The sequence below is a fragment of the Oncorhynchus masou genome, chromosome 24 (assembly GCF_036934945.1).
Source record: "Oncorhynchus masou masou isolate Uvic2021 chromosome 24, UVic_Omas_1.1, whole genome shotgun sequence".
In the NCBI taxonomy this organism is placed as follows: domain Eukaryota; kingdom Metazoa; phylum Chordata; class Actinopteri; order Salmoniformes; family Salmonidae; genus Oncorhynchus; species Oncorhynchus masou.
Window position 1 is genome coordinate 112,811,168 of NC_088235.1, and position 23,230 is coordinate 112,834,397.

The 23,230-nt window shown below is 46.4% G+C and overlaps 1 protein-coding gene across 7 annotated transcripts in view; it reads left to right on the forward strand.

Moving 5' to 3' along the window:
- The window catches only part of farp2 (FERM, RhoGEF and pleckstrin domain protein 2), a 107,672-nt gene extending 86,390 nt beyond the window's left edge, over positions 1-21,282 (forward strand). For 3 of the 7 annotated variants that reach the window (XM_064936173.1, XM_064936171.1, XM_064936175.1), the window contains exons 20-27: positions 509-577; positions 2,861-2,950; positions 5,040-5,122; positions 5,310-5,428; positions 7,327-7,490; positions 17,262-17,369; positions 17,916-18,067; positions 18,462-21,282. In XM_064936173.1, coding sequence (XP_064792245.1) covers positions 509-577; positions 2,861-2,950; positions 5,040-5,122; positions 5,310-5,428; positions 7,327-7,490; positions 17,262-17,369; positions 17,916-18,067; positions 18,462-18,552 — 876 coding nt within the window. In that variant the 3' untranslated portion in view covers positions 18,553-21,282. Of the gene's footprint in view, positions 1-508; positions 578-2,860; positions 2,951-5,039; positions 5,123-5,309; positions 5,429-7,326; positions 7,491-11,580; positions 11,609-12,668; positions 12,809-17,261; positions 17,370-17,915; positions 18,068-18,461 lie in introns of those variants that run through there. The other 4 variants (XM_064936178.1, XM_064936174.1, XM_064936176.1 and 1 more) reach the window with 4 other exon arrangements.
- Positions 21,283-23,230: the final 1,948 nt, after the last annotated feature.

Genomic DNA, 23,230 nt, shown 5'->3' on the forward strand with positions numbered 1-23,230 from the left:
CTCGTTCTGTGAGTGATTTCCTGTAAGACAGGAATGTCAGTGTTCTGCCATGGCCAGCGAAGAGCCCGGATCTCAGTCCCATTGAGCACATCTGGGACCTGTTGGATTGAAGGGTTAGGGCTAATGCCACCCCCCCCCCCCAGAAATGCCCAGGAACTTGCAGGTGCCTTGGTGGAAGAGTGGGGTAAATTCCCACAGCAAGTACTGACTAATCTTGTGCAGACCACGAGGAAGAGATGCACTGCAGTACTTAGTATTTGCTGTGGCCACCAGCTGCATTAACTGTTTCTTTTGATTTTAACCCCCCCCCCCCCCCCACCTTTGTTCAGGGACACATTATTCCATTTCATGTCTGTGGAACTTGTTCAGTTTTTGTCTCAGTTGTTGAATCTTTGTTATGTTCATACAAATATTTACACGTTAAGTTTGCTGAAAATAAACGCAGTTGACAGTGAGAGGACATTTAAAAAAAAAAAAAAAAAACTTCCTCTACTTTTCTGGTTTTCAGGAGTTCATTCGAGAGGGTTGTCTGTACAAGCTGACCAAAAAAGGGCTGCAGCAAAGGATGTTTTTCCTGGTGAGTAACAGCGTTTCCGTTTCAACAATCCCTTTTGTTTGTTGATTTCTATCTTTTTTATACAAGCTGAGAAAATGATTAGTATCATTCGGACAAATGTGTGTTTCTCGTTTATTTAACGTCTTTCCTCTGTCTCCTGTATGATATCTATTGGAGTCATTTTAGCAGGCTCTTATCCAGCGTGACTTCCTTTACACTGTTATAAACCAGTAGGGAGACGATCTCAATGAGTCAAACCCGGACAAATAAAGGTTAAATATATTTATGTGTATCTTTCCCCTCAGTCTTCAGATATGTCATGTTTCATGCCAGTTAGTGGTCCCTCAGTATGAACTATTAGGATTAGCGTTGTCATGGTACTGGCATTGCCTTACTAGGAGGTAAGGAAGGAAAGGAAACATTCATTTCCTTGGACTTCATTTCTTAAGGAAAACAGTCCTAATGTTAGGGGGGAAAAACAGCCTTGTGTTGTCCGAGCCTCTCTATCACACAATATGTTACATACGGTAGGTTTTTAACGGACTGAAGAGTTTAGTCTGCTTTGGGAGTTCTTTTCTGCCGTTAGAAAGTCTGGTATCGTAGTATCGCCATACTGTTATTGTAGCCTCTGCTGTTAGAAAGTCTGGTATAGTAGTATCACCATACTGTTATCGTAGCCTCTGCCGTTAGAAAGTCTGGTATCGTAGTATCACCATACTGTTATCGTAGCCTCTGTCGTTAGAAAGTCTGGTATCGTAGTATCACCATACTGTTATCGTAGCCTCTGCCGTTAGAAAGTCTGGTATCGTAGTATCGCCATACTGTTATCGTAGCCTCTGTCGTTAGAAAGTCTGGTATCGTAGTATCGCCATACTGTTATCGTAGCCTCTGTCGTTAGAAAGTCTGGTATTGTAGTATCGCCATACTGCTATCGTAGCCTCTGCTGTTAGAAAGTCTGGTATCGTAGTATCGCCATACTGTTATCGTAGCCTCTGTCGTTAGAAAGTCTGGTATAGTAGTATCGCCATACTGTTATCGTAGCCTCTGCTGTTAGAAAGTCTGGTATAGTAGTATCGCCATACTGTTATCGTAGCCTCTGTCGTTAGAAAGTCTGGTATCGTAGTATCGCCATACTGTTATCGTAGCCTCTGTCGTTAGAAAGTCTGGTATCGTAGTATCGCCATACTGTTATCGTAGCCTCTGTCGTTAGAAAGTCTGGTATAGTAGTATCGCCATACTGTTATCGTAGCCTCTGTCGTTAGAAAGTCTGGTATCGTAGTATCGCCATACTGTTATCGTAGCCTCTGTCGTTAGAAAGTCTGGTATAGTAGTATCGCCATACTGTTATCGTAGCCTCTGCTGTTAGAAAGTCTGGTATAGTAGTATCGCCATACTGTTATCGTAGCCTCTGTCGTTAGAAAGTCTGGTATCGTAGTATCGCCATACTGTTATCGTAGCCTCTGTAGTTAGAAAGTCTGGTATAGTAGTATCGCCATACTGTTATCGTAGCCTCTGTCGTTAGAAAGTCTGGTATAGTAGTATCGCCATACTGTTATCGTAGCCTCTGTCGTTAGAAAGTCTGGTATCGTAGTATCGCCATACTGTTATCGTAGCCTCTGTCGTTAGAAAGTCTGGTATAGTAGTATCGCCATACTGTTATCGTAGCCTCTGTCGTTGGAAAGTCTGGTATAGTAGTATCGCCATACTGTTATCGTAGCCTCTGTCGTTAGAAAGTCTGGTATAGTAGTATCGCCATACTGTTATCGTAGCCTCTGCTGTTAGAAAGTCTGGTATCGTAGTATCGCCATACTGTTATCGTAGCCTCTGCTGTTAAAGTCTGGAATCGTAGTATCGCCATACTGTTATCGTAGCCTCTGCTGTTAAAGTCTGGAATCGTAGTATTGCCATACTGTTATCGTAGCCTCTGCCGAGTCCACAGCAACCGAATGTTCTGGTTTTCAAGGGAAATGTAAAGAGACTGTAGCTTTTGGGACGTTAACAAACAGGCATGTTCGACATTACAGCTGACAATGCAGGCGACTGCCTACCGACTGATCTACAAATCAACTTCCATCATACGGCTTTACCCACAATGCATCATGGATCGGATGCTTTCAAACACTCATCCACATTTACAGGATTGCTTGAACAGTTTGTTTTTTGTAGGGGTTTTTTGTATCTAGTTTCAGCCGTTTCTATTACGCCTGCAACATCAGGTTACTGGTGTCATGACAACCCTAATTAGGATAACAATAGTTTGTGTCGTGGTGCATCTCATGGTCTATGTTCGATCTTTCCTCTCAGTTCTCTGACCAGCTCCTGTACACGAGTAAAGGTGTGACGGCCACCAACCAGTTCAAGGTCCATGGCCAGCTGCCTCTGCACGGCATGATCGTGAGTATAAAGCTGCCTGCAGTTCGTTAGCCTGCCCTGTTTTGACCCCTGACCTTTACCCTGTTAGCCGTGACCTCAGGTTAATCTGGCTCTGACCTAGCTGTGGTAACCTGACCCAGCTGTGGTAACCTGACCGAGCTGTGTGTAACCTGACCCAGCTGTGTGTAACCTGACCCAGCTGTGTGTAACCTGACCCAGCTGTGTGTAACCTGACCCAGCTGTGTGTAACCTGACCCAGCTGTGTGTAACCTGACCCAGCTGTGTGTAACCTGACCCAGCTGTGTGTAACCTGACCCAGCTGTGTGTAACCTGCTGCTAATAAAATACATACTAGGGTTGCAAAATTCAGAAATCTTAGTTGTAGAATTACAGAATTGCTCCTTTCCCTCCTGATTCTGGAAATCTTTCAACTGAGTTTTCTGGAAAACCTAATAATTAGGTAAATGACTGTTTCCTTCCTATTTTGGATTGAATTATTACTCATGTTTTTGTGCAACTGTCTTGATTCAGCAAGTCGTCCCCATGACGACAAAATAGACATTTCAGAAAGCATCTCCTTCATGGGCCACTGTGAGAGCTCGATTCAATCCGTAGTGCAGAAGATCTGCTTTCTAGCACAATTTACTCTTTAAAAAAAAAAAAAAAAGGCAACGTTACCACATTCGCGGAGGCCACATTCACGGTAAACGCTGAATATGTCATCTCCATCGGAAATGACCTTTTCAAATGTCAACCCGTGCTACAACGCAGATCTTCGACGCTACGGATTGAATTGAGCCCCGAAGTTACTGGAAGGTTTAATATCATCATCTTTCCTCAGCTGGTTGGGAGTCAGACAGAAGGAAACTGAGGGAGATAAGTCACTGCTAGGGGGGGGATGGGGGGGGCATCTTACACCAGATCAGGGAGATGTGTGAGGTGTTTCCATTGCATTCTACAAAAAAAAAAAAAGAGTCGCACTGTGTTGAGTTGGGGGGGAAGTTGGGAGGTCAGGGTGTGGGTTTGACAGAGGTCCAGTTTGTTTGTCAGTGAGACTACCTCGAGGTCCCCTGCCTTGGTCTAACCTGCGTCTCTGCTTCTCCACTTGTGATGCAGCTCATAGTTTTGGAGGCCCCGGTGAGTACTCTGGGTTCTGTTAGCTAGGGCACGCGGCCCTGCTCCCTCTCCCGTACTGGTGTAGACAAAACAATGCTTAGGTGTGGGCTCTGACGAGACGTCTGTGAATGGCTGGTAAAGGGAGAAAGCTGTGTTTAGAATTGATTTATTTTAACTTTATTTAACGAGGCAAGTCAGTTGAGAACAAATTCTTATTAACAACGACGGTCTACTGGGGAACAGTGGGTTAACTGCCTGTCGGTAGATACCCCGCCCCCAGGCCAGATGGATGTGCAGTAGATTACACCCCCCCCCCCCAGGCCAGACGGCTGTGCAGTAGATACCCCGCCCCCAGGCCAGATGGATGTGCAGTAGATTACACCCCCCCAGGCCAGACGGCTGTGCAGTAGATAACCCCGCCCCCAGGCCAGACGGATGTGCAGTAGATAACCCCCCCCCCCCAGGCCAGATGGAAGTGCAGTAAATACCCCCCCCTCCAGGCCAGACAGATGTGCAGTAGATAACCCCGCCCCAGGCCAGATGGATGTGCAGTAGATTACACCCCCCAGGCCAGATTGCTGTGCAGTAGATAACCCCCCCCCCCAGGCCAGACGGATGTGCAGTAGATAACCCCCCAGGCCAGATGGAAGTGCAGTAAACCCCCCCCCCCCCCTCCAGGCCAGACAGATGTGCAGCAGATAACAACCCTCCCCCCAGGCCAGACGGATGTGCAGTAGATAACCCCCCCCCCCCCCAGGCCAGATTGATGTGCAGTAGATAACCCCCCCCCCAGGCCAGACAGATGTGCAGTAGAATACCCCCCCCAGGCCAGACAGATGTGCAGTAGATAAACCCCCCCCCCAGGCCGAGAGGCTTTTGGCAGGCCTTCCTTTAATCTGTTTTACCTCCAGGTGGTTGTGGCCAAAGGCCAACGTATCGTCTGCTGATCAACCATCTTACTGTGTGTCATCGTCCCCCCCCCTTCCATCCTCAGGTGGAAGAGAGTGAGAACGAGTGGTCTGTTCCTCACTGCTTCACCATCTACTCTGCCCAGAGGACCATTGTGGTGGCAGCCAGGTAAACACACAGGAGTTTCTCTCACACACACACGCACACACAGAACAGTTATGCTTTTTAACCTAAAGACAAATGCAAATCTTCATTTTAATAGTGAACCGGTTGGTTAAAGTCCTGAGTCGTAAACCCATCCTGCTCACTTCTTCAAGCTGATCTGTTTCGCCTCCCTGTGTGGGTGTGATTGTAGCTCGAAGGTGGAGATGGGGAAATGGATAGAGGATCTCAACATGGCAATAGAGATGACCAAGAAATCTCAGGAGAAATCAGACCTGTTCCTGGACCCAGGGCTGTGTGATCGCTCCAACAGTAAGACAGAATTACCCCTCTCTGTGATGGCTCCAACAGTAAGACAGAATTACCCCTCTCTGTGATGGCTCCAACAGTAAGACAGAATTACCCCTCTCTGTGATGGCTCCAACAGTACGATAGAATTACCCCTCTCTGTGATGGCTCCAACAGTACGATAGAATTACCCCTCTCTGTGATGGCTCCAACAGTAAGACAGAATTACCCCTCTCTGTGATGGCTCCAACAGTAAGACAGAATTACCCCTCTCTGTGATGGCTCCAACAGTAAGACAGAATTACCCCTCTCTGTGATGGCTCCAACAGTACGATAGAATTACCCCTCTCTGTGATGGCTCCAACAGTAAGACAGAATTACCCCTCTCTGTGATGGCTCCAACAGTACGATAGAATTACCCCTCTCTGTGATGGCTCCAACAGTAAGACAGAATTACCCCTCTCTGTGATGGCTCCAACAGTAAGACAGAATTACCGCTCTCTGTGATGGCTCCAACAGTAAGACAGAATTACCCCTCTCTGTGATGGCTCCAACAGTAAGACAGAATTACCCCTCTCTGTGATGGCTCCAACAGTAAGACAGAATTACCCCTCTCTGTGATGGCTCCAACAGTAAGACAGAATTACCCCTCTCTGTGATGGCTCCAACAGTAAGACAGAATTACCCCTCTCTGTGATGGCTCCAACAGTACGATAGAATTACCCCTCTCTCTAGCAATCTTAGCATTACCCGCACCGTTGTGATCCCGGCATTACCCCGCCCTTTGGCGACCCCAGCATTACCCCGCCCTGTAGTGTATAGTTAGGATCTATACTACTTGTGCACCTGGCTGTAGCCTACAGCATTACCCCGCCCTGTGGCGACCCCCGGCATTGCCCCGCCCTGTGGCGACCCCCGGCATTACCCCGCCCTGTGGCGACCCCCGGCATTGCCCCGCCCTGTGGCGACCCCCAGCATTACCCCGCCCTGTGGCGACCCCCGGCATTACCCCGCCCTGTGGCGACCCCCGGCATTGCCCCGCCCTGTGGCGACCCCCAGCATTACCCCGCCCTGTGGCGACCCCGGCATTGCCCCGCCCTGTGGCGACCCCCGGCATTACCCCGCCCTGTGGCGACCCCCGGCATTGCCCCGCCCTGTGGCGACCCCCGGCATTACCCCGCCCTGTGGCGACCCCCGGCATTACCCCGCCCTGTAGTGTATAGTTAGGATCTATACTACTTGTGCACCTGGCTGTAGCCTACGGCATTAGATCTCTCTTTATGATGATTTTATATTGTCTTTTCCCCTTTTGTTGTGGAACCAACTAGCCTCTTGGGCTGGATGTTGTGGAACCAACTAGCCTCTTGGGCTGGATGTTGTGGAACCAACTAGCCTCTTGGTCTGGATGTTGTGGAACCATCTAGCCCCTTGGGCTGGATGTTGTGGAACCATCTAGCCTCTTGGGCTGGATGTTGTGGAACCATCTAGCCTCTTGGGCTGGATGTTGTGGAACCAACTAGCCTCTTGGGCTGGATGTTGTGGAACCAACTAGCCTCTTGGGCTGGATGTTGTGGAACCAACTAGCCTCTTGGGCTGGATGTTGTGGAACCAACTAGCCTCTTGGGCTGGGTTTGAAACCATCGCTATATGTGTTGTGTATTCTTATGCCAGTGGATTTTCTAGTGCATCCATGGACTGTTGGTGCTTCTACACCTGCATTGCTTGAAGTTTGGAGTTTTAGGCTGGGTTTCTGTACAGCACTTTGAGATATCAGTACGAAGGGCTATATAAATACATTTGATTTGATTTGGAGCCAGATGGTGCTCCTATTGGGTGGACTTGAGTACAAATGTACTGTAACCCCTCCCTTTAGATGTAGCTAACCCCTCCCCCTCCTCCCTACCCCTCCCCTCCTTCCTCAGGGTCGTCGGATGAGGTTTCTCTGGATCAGGAGTCAGAGGATGACATGTCGTCGTCCCGTAACTCTCTGGATAAGCAGACCCATCACCGTGCCAACAGCACCATGCATGTCTGCTGGCATCGCAACACCAGTGTGTCCATGTCAGATCACAGCCTGGCTGTGGAGGTAGAGACTACACACACAGAGAGAGAGAGACACACACACAGAGAGAGACACACACACACACACACACACACACACACACGACATCCGATGACTTCCATCACTGCTTGTGGGTTCTCTGATGACTGTATAGTCCGATGCAGGATGCATACTGTCTGCCACAGACAGGCCTGTCCCCCGTAGACCCACATACACAACACAGAGAGGCCTGTCCCCCGTAGACCCACAGACACAACACAGAGAGGCCTGTCCCCCGTAGACCCACAGACACAACACAGAGAGGCCTGTCCCCCGTAGACCCACAGACACAACACAGAGAGGCCTGTCCCCCGTAGAGACACAGACACAACACAGAGAGGCCTGTCCCCCGTAGACCCACAGACACAACACAGAGAAGCCTGTCCCCCGTAGACCCACAGACACAACACAGAGAGGCCTGTCCCCCGTAGACCCACAGACACAACACAGAGAGGCCTGACCCACAGACACAACACAGAGAGGCCTGTCCCCCGTAGAGACACAGACACAACACAGAGAGGCCTGTCCCCCGTAGAGACACAGACACAACACAGAGAAGCCTGTCCCCCGTAGAGACACAGACACAACACAGAGAGGCCTGTCCCCCGTAGAGCCACAGACACAACACAGAGAGGCCTGTCCCACGTAGAGACACAGACACAACACAGAGAGAGAGGCCTGTCCCCCGTAGAGCCACAGACACAACACAGAGAGGCCTGTCCCACGTAGAGACACAGACACAACACAGAGAGAGAGGCCTGTCCCCCGTAGAGACACAGACACACACACTATTTCACACATGTACAAGTGTGTTACTACATGTGTGAATTGGATATGAGTTTTTTGCATTACCCACCCTCGGAGAGTTATCAACGGTGACCCTGGAGCAATTAAGATTAAGTGCCTTGCTCAAGGGCACATCGACATATGTTTCACCTTGTCTGCGATTCGTCTTAGTGACCTTTCGGTTATTGTCTGGCGACACACATACAAATCAAATGTTATTGGTCACCGAATACAACGGATGTAGACTTTACCGTGAAATGCTTACTTATGAGCCCTTCCCAACAATGCAGAGTTAAAAGGTCAAGAATTATAATAGTAACACGAGGAATAAAATAAAATATACAAGAATGGAACTACATACAGGAAGTACCAGATCAATGTGGAGCTATATACAGGAAGTACCAGATCAATGTGGAGCTATATACAGGGAGTACCAGTACCAGATCAATGTGGAGCTATATACAGGGAGTACCAGTACCAGATCAATGGGGAGATATATACAGGAAGTACCAGATCAATGGGGAGATGTATACAGGAAGTACCAGATCAATGGGGAGATGTATACAGGAAGTACCAGATCAATGTGGAGCTATATACAGGAAGTACCAGTACCAGATCAATGTGGAGCTATATACAGGGAGTACCAGATCAATGTGGAGCTATATACAGGAAGTACCAGATCAATGTGGAGCTACATACAGGAAGTACCAGATCAATGTGGAGCTATATACAGGAAGTACCAGTACCAGATCAATGTGGAGCTATATACAGGAAGTACCAGATCAATGTGGAGCTATATACAGGAAGTACCAGATCAATGTGGAGCTACATACAGGAAGTACCAGATCAATGTGGAGCTACGTACAGGAAGTATCAGATCAATGTGGAGCTATGTACAGAAAGTACCAGTACCAGATCAATGTGAAGCTATATACAGGAAGTACCAGATCAATGTGAAGCTATATACAGGAAGTACCCGTACCAGATCAATGGGGAGATATATACAGGAAGTACCAGATCAATGTGGAGATATATACAGGGAGTACCAGTACCAGATCAATGTGGAGATATATACAGGGAGTACCAGTACCAGATCAATGTGGAGCTATATACAGGAAGTACCCGTACCAGATCAATGGGGAGATATATACAGGGAGTACCAGATCAATGTGGAGATATATACAGGAAGTACCAGATCAATGTGAAGCTATATACAGGAAGTACCCGTACCAGATCAATGGGGAGATATATACAGGGAGTACCAGATCAATGTGGAGATATATACAGGAAGTAACAGATCAATATGGAGCTATATACAGGAAGTACCCGTGCCAGATCAATGTGGAGCTATATACAGGAAGTACCAGTACCAGATCAATGTGGAGCTATATACAGGGAGTACCCGTACCAGATCAATGGGGAGATATATACAGGGAGTACCAGATCAATGTGGAGATATATACAGGAAGTACCAGATCAATGTGAAGCTATATACAGGAAGTACCCGTACCAGATCAATGGGGAGATATATACAGGAAGTACCAGATCAATGTGAAGCTATATACAGGGAGTACCAGTACCAGATCAAAGTGCAGAGGTAGATATGTACATGAAGGCAGGGTAAAGTTGACTAGACATCATGATAGATCATAATAATAGTAGAATAAAGATCAGAGCTGTGTGTGTGTATGTGTGTGTATATCTCACTCACTCACTACCGGTCAAAAGTTTTAACACCTACTCATTCCACGGTTTTTCTTTATTTTTTTCTATTTTCTACACGTAGAATAATAGTGAAGTCATCAAAACTATGAAATAACACATGGAATCATGTAGCAACCAAAAAAGGGTTAATGAAATCAAAAATATATTTTATATTTAAGATTCTTCAAATAGCCACCCGTTGCCTTGACAGCTTTGCACACTTGACATTCTCTCAACCAGCTTCATGAGGTAGTCACCTGGAATGCATTTCAATTAACAGGTGTACCTTAAGTTAATTTGTGGAATTTCTTTCTTAATGCATTTGAGCCAATCAGTTGTGTTGTGACAGGGTAGGACTATGTTCTGTATACCCCCCTATTTGGTAAAGACCAAGACCATATTATGGCAAAAACAACTCAAATAAGCGAAGAGAAATGACATTTCATCATTACTTTAAGACATGAAGGTCAGTCAATACGGAAAGTTTCAAGAACTTTGAAAGTTTCTTCAAGTGCAGCCACACGAACGTGACGTGAAATCTGTGGATTTGGATGTGTTGGTGCGGTATGTGAACTGGATTGGGTTCAGGGTGTCTGGAATGATGGTGTTGATGTGTGTCATGACCAGCCTTTCAAAGCACATCCTAATTACAGATGTGAGTGCTGCAGGACGATATTAATTTAGGCAGGTTACCTTGGAGTTCTTTGGAACAGGCACGATGGTGGTCATCTTGAAATATGTTGGGATTACAGTGAAGAAACTGGCCGAGCTGGTCTTTGCATGCTTTGAGTACGAGCCCTGGAATTCTGTCTGGCCCGACGGGCCATGTGATTCTTAACCTGTTTTAAAGTTTTACTCACGTCGGCCAAGGAGGAGCGAAATCGCACAGTCATCTGGAAAAACAGGTGCTTTCACGGAGGAACAGTGTTCTATTCCTCGACGCAAGCATAAAAGGGCATTTAGCTCATTTGGGAGTGGCTGACTGTGTGGGAGTGGCTGACTGTGTGGGAGTGGCTGACTGTGTGGGAGTGGCTGACTGTGTGGGAGTGGCTGACTGTGTGGGAGTGGCTGACTGTGTGGGAGTGGCTGACTGTGTGGGAGTGGCTGACTGTGTGGGAGTGGCTGACTGTGTGGGAGTGGCTGGCTGTGTGGGAGTGGCTGGCTGTGTGGGAGTGGCTGGCTGTGTGGGAGTGGCTGGCTGTGTGGGAGTGGCTGGCTGTGTGGGAGTGGCTGGCTGTGTGGGAGTGGCTGGCTGTGTGGGAGTGGCTGGCTGTGTGGGAGTGGCTGGCTGTGTGGGAGTGGCTGGCTGGCTGTGTGGGAGTGGCTGGCTGGCTGTGTGGGAGTGGCTGGCTGGCTGTGTGGGAGTGGCTGGCTGGCTGTGTGGGAGTGGCTGGCTGGCTGTGTGGGAGTGGCTGGCTGGCTGTGTGGGAGTGGCTGGCTGGCTGTGTGGGAGTGGCTGGCTGGCTGTGTGGGAGTGGCTGGCTGGCTGTGTGGGAGTGGCTGGCTGGCTGTGTGGGAGTGGCTGGCTGGCTGTGTGGGAGTGGCTGGCTGACAGTGTGGGAGTGGCTGGCTGGCTGTGTGGGAGTGGCTGGCTGACTGTGTGGGAGTGGCTGGCTGACTGTGTGGGAGTGGCTGGCTGACTGTGTGGGAGTGGCTGGCCGACTGTGTGGGAGTGGCTGGCCGGCCGTGTGGGAGTGGCTGGCCGGCCGTGTGGGAGTGGCTGGCCGGCCGTGTGGGAGTGGCTGGCCGGCCGTGTGGGAGTGGCTGGCCGGCCGTGTGGGAGTGGCTGGCCGGCCGTCTGGGAGTGGCTGGCCGGCCGTCTGGGCGTGGCTGGCCGGCCGTCTGGGCGTGGCTGGGCTTCCCTTTTGTAATCAGCTATCGACCTGCCATGTACGACGAGCGTTGGCGCCGGTGTAATAGGAAATAGGATACCACTTTCCTCCTATATTGTCCTGTCGTATGGTTGATGTCTCATCGGATGCTGTCAGTCAGAGCTGCAGGATTTTGGGGAAGCTGTCAGTCAGAGCTGCAGGATTTTGGGGAAGCTTTCAGTCAGAGCTGCAGGATTTTGGGGAAGCTGTCAGTCATAGCTGCAGGATTTTGGGGAAGCTGTCAGTCAGAGCTGCAGGATTTTGGGGAAGCTGTCAGTCAGAGCTGCAGGATTTTGGGGAAGCTTTCATTGGGCACACAGATCAGTGGATACACGGCCTGTCCTCATCTCCTCACCCCATAGTCATTCTCCTGCACCTCCCTGCTTCACTCCCATGATTCATCTCTCTCCTCTGATGATCTTTTCTGTTTCGTTTCACTGTTTCATCACTCCCTTGCACTGAAGTCTTGTCTTTGTGGAAAACACTCCAATCAGAAGCATGTGTTCTTTATCTATGACCAATCTTGTTCCGTCTTTAACTAACTCCTCCCCTCCACAGCCCTGGCTGAAGGACTTTCTAATCTACCGTTTTGTTTCTGTCACTGAATGTAACCTGTCAACTCATCCTATGTTGCTTTCCTCCTCTATCCACACCCCTTTCTTTCTCTCTGTCCTTTTTGTTTTCTGCCCCTCTTTCTTTCTCTCCCTCTCTCTACTTGCCCTCTTTCTCTGTCCTTTCCTCTCTTTCTCTGTCCTTTCCTCTCTGTCTCTGTCCTCTCTGTCTCTGCCCCCCCCCCCCCCAGTGTTCTGTTCCCCAGCCATGTCTCCAGAGCTCCCTCCTCGTTACCTGCTGGGTCAGGGCCAGAGACCCAACACCATCACACACGTCTGCTGGTACCGCAACCAGAACCTCTCACTCACTGATTATCTGCGCATGAACCAGGTACCACACTAGCAGAACCAGGTACCACACTAGCAGAACCAGGTTCCAGACTGTAGAACCAGGTTCCAGACTGTAGAACCAGGTACCAGACTAGAAGCAGGTACCAGACTAGAAGCAGACTGGAAGCAGGTACCAGACTGGAAGCAGGTACCAGACTGGAAGCAGGTACCAGACTAGAAGCAGGTACCAGACTAGAACCATGGTAGAACCATGTACCAGACTAGAACCATGGTAGAACCAGGTACCAGACTAGAACCAGGTCCCAGACTAGAACCATGGTAGAACCAGGTGCCAGACTAGAACGATTCTAGAACCAGGTACCAGATTAGGACCAGGTACCAGACTAGAACCATCGTAGAACCAGGTACCAGACTAGAACCAGACGAGAAACAGTCACCAGAATAGAACCAGGCACCAGACTAGAACCATGGTAAAACCATGTACCAGACTGGAACCAGGTGCCATTTTAGAACCAAGTATCAGACTAGAACCAGGTACCAGACTAGACCCAGACTAGAACCAGATGAGAAGCAGGTACCAGACTAGAACCAGATGAGAAGCAGGTACCAGACTAGAACCAGGCAAGAACCAGACTAGAACCAGGCAAGAACCAGGCACCAGACTAGAACCAGGCACCAGACTAGAACCAGGCACCAGACTAGAACCAGGCACCAGACTAGAACCAGGCACCAGACTAGAACCATGTACCAGACTAGAACCAAGTACCAGACTAGAACCCAATGAGAAGCAGGTACCAGACTAGAACCAGATGAGAAGCAGGTACCAGACTAGAACCAGGCACCAGACTAGAACCATGGTAGAGCCAGGTACCAGACTGGAACCGCACCAGACTGCAACCATACCAGAACAATGATAGAACCAGATACCAGACTACAACCATACTTGAACCAGGTATCAGACTAGAACCATGCTAGAACCAGACTAGGACCAGGTACCAGACTAGAACCAGGTACCACACTTGAACCGTACCAGACTGGAACCTGGTACCAGACTAGATCAATGATAGAACCAGGTACAAGACTACAACTGTACTTGAACTAGGTACCAGACTAGAACTATGGTAGAACCAGGTACCATACCTGAAACAAACTAGAACCAGATACCAGACAAACTTACTAGAACAGTGGAAGAACCAGGTACAAGACTAGAACAGTGGTAAAACCAGGTAGACCCTTACTAGATCCAGTTACCAGGCTAGAAACATACACCAGACTAGAACCAGGTACCAGGCTAGAAACATACACCAGACTAGATCCAGGTACCAGGCTAGAAACATACACCAGACTAGATCCAGTTACCAGGCTAGAACCATGATAGAACCAGGTACCAGACTAGAACCAGGGTACGTACCAGACTAGAACCAGGGTAGAACCAGGTACCAGACTAAAGTGATGGTAGAACCGTTCTCCAAACTAGAACCAGGTACCAGACTAGAACCATACCAGAACCAGGGTAGAACCAGGTACCAGACTAGAGCAATGGTAGTACCAGGTGCAAGATTGGAATCATACTAGAACTAGGTAACAAACTAGCCATTCTGGAACCAGGTACCAGACTAGAACCATGGTAGAACCATGCACCAGACTGGAACCATGGTAGAATCAGGCACTATAGTAGAACCATGATATAAATAATTACCAAACTGATGGTAGAATTTCACAGGGAGACGCCAAATGATACATACAGTTTACTGATCTGCAGTGTTGGGGGAGCTACTCTGAAAATATCGTTTACCAAGCTTCAATTACTTCTCACTGGAAGAAGATAATCTACACTCAAGCTACCCCAAAGAAAAACATATAGTTTACTTCACTAAAGTTACTTTGAAACAGCAGTTCACTATATCTAAACTACTTTGGTAAAAAAATACATGAAAAATCGGAAATGTCAGACGACAAATCACAAGGACCGATCCCTTTGGGGTCATAATTTAGCCTATTAAACACAAACTCCAGCGCCTTCAGAAGGTATTCACACCCCTTGACTTTTTACACATTTTGTTGTCACAGCCTGAATTAAAAAATGTATTAAATTGAGATTGTTTGTCATTGACCTACACACAAAACCCCATAATGTCAAAGTGGAATTATGTTTTTAGACTTTTTACAGATTCGTTAAAAATGAAAAGCTTAGTTGTCTTAAGTTTTCAACCCCTTTGTTATGGTAAGATTAAATAATTTCAGGAGTAAATATTTGCTTAACAAGTCACATAAAAAGTTGCATAGACAACACTGTGTGCAATAATAGTGTTTAATGTGATTTTTCAATGACTACGTCATCTCTGTACCCCTCACATACAATTATGTATAAGGTCTGTCTGTCGAGCTGTGAATTTCAAACACAAATTCAACCATAAAGACCAGGGAGGTTTTCCAATGCCTCGCAAAGAAGGGCACCTATTGGTAGATGGGTAAAAAAAAAAACTTCAAATATTGAATATCCCTTTGAGCATGGTCAAGTTATTATACTGAACAAAAATATAAAACACAACATGTAAAGTGTTGGTCCCAGGTTTCATGAGCTGAAATAAAACATCACAAATGTTCCATACACAAGCTTATTTCTCTCAAATGTTGAGCACAAATTTGTTTGCATTGGTGTTAGTGAACATTACTCCTTTGCCAAGATAATCCATCCACCTGACAAGTGTGGCATATCAAGAAGCTGATTAAACAGCATGATCATTACACAGGTGCCCCTTGTGCTGGGGACAATAAAAGACCACTCTAAAATGTGCAGTTGTCACCCAACACAAAGCCGCAGATGTCTCAAGTTTTGAGGGAGCGTGCAATTGGAATGATAACTGCAGGAATGTCCACCAGAGCTGTTGCCAGATAATGTTAATTTGTCTACCATAAGCTGCCTACAAAAATGTCGTTTTTGAGAATTTGGAAGTGCGTCCAACCGGCCTCACAACCGCCGACCACGTGTATGGCATCGTGTGGGCGAGCGGTTTGCTGATGTCAACGTTGTGAACAGAGTTTCCCCATAGTGGTCGGTGTGTTTATGGTATGGGCACTCATAAGTTACGGACAATGAACACAATTGCATTTTATTGATGGCAAGTTTAATGCACAGAAATACTGTGAAGAGATCCAGAGGCCCATTGTGAGGTTACTATGACCAACAGATGCGTATTTTTATTTTTTTACCTTTACCAGGCAAGTCAGTTAAGAACAAATTCTTATTTTCAATGACGGCCTGGGAACAGTGGGTTAACTGCCTGTTCAGGGGCAGAACGACAGATTTTTACCTTGTCAGCTCGGGGGTGTGAACTCGCAACCTTCCGGTTACTAGTCCAACGCTCTAACCACTAGACTACCCTGCCACCCCGTATCTGTGTTCCCAGTCATGTGAAATCCATAGCTTGGGGACTAACTAATTTATGTCAATTGACTGATTTCCTCATATGAATTGTAACTCAGTAAAATCTCAGAAATTGATGCATGTTGGTTTATGTTGTTCAGTATAATTACACTTTGGATGGTGTATCAATACACCCAGTCACTACAAAGATACAGGCGACCTTCCTAACTCGGTTACCGGAGAGGCAGGCAACCGTTTAGGGATTTCATCATGAGGTCAATGGTGACTTTAAAAACCTGAGAACCTGAGGATGGATCAACATTGTAGTTACTCCACAATATGAACCTCATTGACAGAGTGAAAAGAAGGAAGCCTGTACAGAGGCACTAAAGTAAAACAGCAACAACAACAAAAAGCTTTTTGTTCTGAATACAAAGTGTCTGTTGAAAATGTACTTTACTGAGCAGCACGCACCATATTTTTAAGCATAGTGTTGGCTGCATCATGTTATGGGTATGCTTGTAATCATTAAGGACTGGGGAGTTTTTCAGGATAAAAAAAAGAAACGGAATGGAGCTAAGCGCAGGCAAAAATCCTAGAGGAAAACCTGGTTCAGTCTGCTTTCCACCAGACACTGGGAGATGAATTCACCTTTCAGCAGGACAATAACCTAAAACACAAGGCCAAATATACACTGGAGTTGCTTACCAAGAAGACAGTGAATGTTCCTGAGTGGTTGAGTTACAGTTTTGACTTAAAGATACGTAAAAATCTATGGCAAGACCTGGAAATGGTTGTCGAGAAATGATCAAAAAACAATTTAACAGAATTTTGAAAAGAATAATGTTGCACAATCGAGGTGTGTAAAGCTCTTAAGTCGAGGTGTATGAATACATTCTGAAGGCACTATGTTTCAACAGAATTAGGCAAATCTGTAGTTCCAGTAGTTATTAGCTACACAGCTACATGGTAAAAAAAAACGTCATTGAAAACACAATCTAGATTTGAATTTTGTTCAACTAAACACCAAGCTACTGCAAAAATGATGTTAAATGACTTGAACTACAAGTAGTTCACTACTCTTCAACACTGCTAACTGTCCTGTCCTTTCGGGTCCTGTCTTCAGAACCAGCTCTCAGGTTACCTCCTACGGAAATTCAAGAACAGCAACGGCTGGCAGAAGCTCTGGGTGGTCTTCACCAACTTCTGTTTGTTCTTTTACAAGACTCACCAGGTACTGGCCACACACTGAACCCTGAACACACACTGAACCCTGAACACACACTGAACCCTGAACACACACCCTGAACACACACCCGGAACCCTGAACACACCCGGAACCCTGAACACACCCGGAACCCTGAACACACCCGGAACCCTGAACACACACCGAACCCTGAACACACACCCCGAACACACCCATAACCCTGAACACACACCCTGAACACACACCCGGAACACACACCGAACCCGGAACACACACACGGAACATAACACAAAACAAAACGTCTGGCAGAAGTTCTGGGTGGTCTTCACCAACTTCTGTTTTACCAGACTCAGCAGGTACTGGCCTGGCGCAACACTTGACTTTTAATACTGCAGGATGGCTTTTTTACACAACCAATGTACATGCTTGTTGTACTGCAAATGCAGCCAAGATGCTTATAAACGTCTCAATTCAGACTCCTTTGCTGAGACCCAATGTCCTCTGTTGGTTTTATGTTGAAGTGTTCTCTGGATGCTAAGGTATCCCAGCCAACTTGTCTAGTTCTGTGTTCAGGATGATTTTCCGCTGGCCAGCCTCCCGTTGCTAGGTTACACCGTGAGCAGCCCGGGAGAGTCAGACAGCATCCACAAGGAATACGTCTTCAAACTGCACTTCAAGTCCCACGTCTATTTCTTCCGGGCGGAGAGCGAGTATACATTTGAGAGGTATAGTGTGACTGTTTCATTTATTATTTTACTCCTTCCAACAATGCGTCATTATGATTCCAGAACATTTCCCGGACGCATTTTAATTGTAAAACTTGGCTGCAGTTTTTGGCTAACAGGTCAGTGTTAAGGAGATGGAGTGGTGCTTTGTGTTTACACTATGGCTGTAATAGCTCTGATGTCCTCTCTCTCTCCCTCTTTCCACCCCCTCTGTTTCTCTCTCTTTCCCTCTCGCTGTTTCTCTCTCTTTCTCTCTTTCCACCCCCTCTGTTTCTCTCTCTTTCCCTCTCGCTGTTTCTCTCTCTTTCCCTCTCGCTGTTTCTCTCTCTTTCCCTCTCGCTGTTTCTCTCTCTTTCCCTCTCGCTGTTTCTCTCTCCTTCCCTCCTCTCTACAGATGGATGGAGGTGATTAAGAGTGCGGCCAGTGCTACTGGCAGGATGAGTCTCCTCATACCTAAAGGTCCCCTGCAGATGAATGGGAACTAACTGCGCTCTTTGATCTGATCTACTGCGGCTTAGAAGCTTCTATCTAATCTGCGTCCCAAATGGCACCCTAGGTTCAGTCCTAGAGAGCAAAGGGCTGGGCCCAATAGACTCTGAGACAATACTGTATAATATTCTCTCTCTCTCTCTCTCTCTCTCTCTCCCTCTCGCTCTCATTGGCATCATGTTCAAGTGGCACTCATGTCTTGGATTTTTTTTGTCAGATAAGGGCTCAGTGAGTAACTGGAAATTACTATCTGTATTAATTCTCTCCTTATGGAATGGTCAACCATTGTTATGTGAGAATCTGTTGAAACAATGTATCAGCGGGGAACGGAGTAACATTCTAAATCCAGTAATTGGATAGGTGGTTCAAGAGAGAAGGATATACTAGCGCTATCACGATCAACAAGGATGCTTGAGGACATCCTGTCAAGGATGACTGTACACACTCAGCCAGCTGAGAAAGGGAACTGAAAGCGAGACTCATAACCTTCTCATGGCAGCCAGTGTAAAACAACTACATCACAAAACATAGGATTGGTTTCCCACACTCGGATTAAGTCTAGTCCTGGCCTTTAAAAAAAAGAAGCATTTTTTAAAATGGAAAATCACCTTTTTGAAAGTTTTTTTTTTTTAAACTCCAGAACTAGACTTAATCTGTGTCCAGAACTAGACTTAATCCGTGTCCAGAAAACCGTTTTATAGCGATTTATCCATCAGGTTATGTTCTAGAGAAGTTTATATAGCATTAGTCTAAAGACTGTTGTTTCCTTTTAGCCAGTGAAAGCATTCTGTGGACGGTCGTTGTAGAGTCTGTATTGTGTCTGTCTACACGAAGATACAGGTGTCGAAAGGGAACTGGTAGGTGGACGAAGGCAGTGATGATATTACGGAGGTGCAGAGCTTGTAGGATTTATTTGACTAGGGACTGACTGGGAAGGGTAACGAGCTGGAGAACAACCTCCGATACTTTCTTTAAGCCACGTTTAAAATAGCTGGACTTGAGGTAGCTCTGGTCCAGGGTGTTGTTTCTTCCACTAAGGAATTAGTGGAGGAATTAATGCCCTGGACCAGAGCTCTGGTACAGCAAGAGAGGGAGGTACCCAGTGAATGTCCTTTTTTTTCATTGATAAAAGGCAGATAGTATCGTATGTTGAAATAAGTTAGAAACACAAGCTGTCAAATCTCCTTTTTTAGGATAACTTCTGTAATAGACTTGGGAGGCATTCTGTTCTTTTGAGAATGTCGTAGTTCTCATTTGTTCTGTTGTCACACTGAGGTATTAATGGCCATGGAGTTAAATCAAAAATGGAGTATAAAACACACAATTCTGTAAGGTACGTTTTCCATTGAAGTGTTTCAAGGGGTCTATATTCATGTTAATAAATGTACAAGTACTTTGTTGGTCCCAGAGAGAGAGAGAAAAAAAACCTTTGTTAATTAAGATTTCCTGTACTATCAATATGTAGTTTTATTTTTCATACATTGACAATAGTCCAACCTAATTCTGGTCTAATTCATAACCTCAAATGTTGTTAAAGTCAAACATACTTTTAAAGCATTTAATTGTTGTGTTATTGACTTGTTATCAGTCAGTGTTGGCCAGTTTTACTGTTGTCTGATTTCCTAGTTTTAACGACAGCAGGAAGTCGGGAAGGAAGGTGCTATATTTGATTCATGTTTTGTTTGGCTTGCTGGGCTTGTATAGTTACTACCATGTGTTCTGGATTATAGTTAGTTTAGCAGTTTTTTGTTGTTTTTGTTCATTTAACATAGGGATGACCTCATAAAATTCATTTGCAGTGTATATCCTAATATCTATAGTCTTTTTTTTTTTTTAAGTTACGGATTCCATTCTAATATGTTGTTAAGGCTGAAGAGCTTGGATCGGTCCCAAATGGGATCCTATTCCCTATGGGCCCTGGTCAAAAGTAGTGCACTTTTTAAAGGGAATGCAGGTGCCATTTGGGACTCCTTCCACGTTAGAAGATCTGTCGCGGTCTAACTGTCTCGCTGTATGTAGTGGGCCTTGTGAGTGTTGTGTTTTTAATGGGTGACGACAGGAGATCAGGTTGTGTATATTCTCTAAGTGTCTCGATGTAGAGCTAATTTAGGATGAGGTTTTTTTTTTTTTTTTTTTTGGTGTGTCCCCCCCCCCCCCCCACTTGTAAATCGTACGCATAAGAGGGGAGATGAGCACTCCTACTTTAAGACGCTAGATGCATCCGGGCCCCTAAACTTGTCCGTTCGTCATCAGAAAGCCCCCTTTCCCCCGTGACTGTCTCCACATCATGGTATTATCTGTCTGTCTCCGGAGTGATAGGGGTCAGTGAGGTGTAAGTCCTGTCATCTTCCCATGTTGGACTGGAACCAATCACAATGTTTAGGTGTCCCAAATGGCGCTCTATTCCTTATATAGTGCACTACTCTTGACCAGGACCCATAGGGAATAGGGTGCCATTTTGAGATGCGTCTCTGATCTACGGGGGGGGGGGGTGCAGCAGCAGCAGCACCTCCTCTCTTAACTCCTTTCCCAGTTCATCTCTCTGTGTTCAGGTGTGCTAACCAACCAATGCCCCACTGCCCCCCGTCTGCCGTTCCAGTCGGATGTTCTTCCTATTTATTGTGTAGCAGCATGTCATTGGAGCCCTTCTTGTTCCTGTATGTTCTGCTTCTTGCTCCTGTTATTATTGCATTGATAACAAATAAAGTTGAACAGATGCAAAACAACAGTCAGGTTTTCTTTTCAAACTGTTTGCCTGTTTGCTTTTAGCCTGACACCCAACGATACAATATTTGGAACGATGGCCCCCTACGAGACTAGTTTGTCATCACCTGCGAGGTTACCTGTCTCATCTGACCGCTCTACCAAGGTTACCTGTCCCATCTGATGCTCTACCAAGGTTACCTGTCCCATCTGACGCTCTACCAAGGTTACCTGTCCCATCTGACGCTCTACCAAGGTTACCTGTCCCATCTGATGCTCTACCCAGGTTACCTGTCCCATCTGACCGCTCTACCAAGGTTACCTGTCCCATCTGACCGCTCTACCAAGGTTACCTGTCCCATCTGACCGCTCTACCAAGGTTACCTGTCCCATCTGACCGCTCTACCAAGGTTACCTGTCCCATCTGACCGCTCTACCCAGGTTACCTGTCCCATCTGACCGCTCTACCCAGGTTACCTGTCCCATCTGACGCTCTACCAAGGTTACCTGTCCCATCTGATGCTCTACCAAGGTTACCTGTCCCATCTGACCGCACTACCCAGGTTACCTGTCCCATCTGACCGCACTACCCAGGTCACCTGTCCCATCTGACCGCTCTACCCAGGTCACCTGTCCCATCTGACCGCTCTACCCAGGTTACCTGTCCCATCTGACCGCTCTACCAAGGTTACCTGTCCCATCTGACCGCTCTACCAGAAGGTGGTAGTGATGGGTTGTTGACCTAATCTCATATCGCCATGACTACTGCAGGTCGTTCTGTTCCCACTAGATGGCCAAGTTGCAAAGATAATTTTAAGATGTGGGTAAGGCATCAAGGTTAGCAGTGTGGTTAAGATTCAGGTTAGGTTTAAAATATATATTTTAAGATGAGAAATTGTAGAAGGCTTTCGACTTGTCCAGATAGTGACGGCCGTGGTGTTCCCATTGAGTGGAAACCTGGACGAACTAGAGGAGCAGAGAGAGAATGGAGAACTGACACCCATAGCAGCTTACACAGCGACTTACCCTGGGAAACTACTCAAACAGGTGGAGGAATCTAATGAGAAGGTATTCTCTGGGCATGCCTAGACAAAACTCCTTGTTCCACAGTAATATATGTATGTGAGGGTGTGGTGAAAACCCTTCACACACAGGAAAAACCATCCTGGCTACAAACTTGTACAATAGTAACAAACAACATTAACTCCATGTGGAGATGGACTGCGTCTTCAACTATAGATTCTTTAGAACCAAGTGTTCTCAGAATGTGACCTGGGTTCGAGCGTCCGGTCTGCCATAGCAGAGAAGGACCATTTTAGTATATATTATATAATATTTCTCCTTAATTTTTTTAACCTTTTATTTAACTAGGCACTTGCCAGTTAAGAACAAATTCTTATTTTCAATTACGGCCTCGGAACAGTGGGATAACTGCCTTGTTTAGGGACAGATTTTTACCTTGTCAACTCGGGGATTCGATCTTGCAACCTTCCAGTTACCAGTCCAACACCCTCTCCACTAGGCTACCTGCCGCACCTACATGATGCATGGTTCAGCAGCTAACATCTGGTCAAAACCTGTTGTGTTTGTTGGCGTCCATTACTGCTACTGTTATTTTTCACTTGTATTTTTATTTTTTATTGTTTTTATGTCTTTACTTACCTATTGTTCACCTGATACCAGTTGTATTTTTTGTTTGTTTACTTAAATCGCACTGTTGGTTAGAGCCTGTAAGTAAGCATTTCATTGTAAGGTCTACTACACCTGTTGTATTCAGCATTTCACTGTGAGGTCTACTACACCTGTTGTATTCAGCATTTCACTGTCAGGTCTACTACACCTGTTGTATTCAGCATTTCACTGTCAGGTCTACTACACCTGTTGTATTCAGCATTTCACTGTGAGGTCTACTACACCTGTTGTATTCAGCATTTCACTGTCAGGTCTACTACACCTGTTGTATTCAGCATT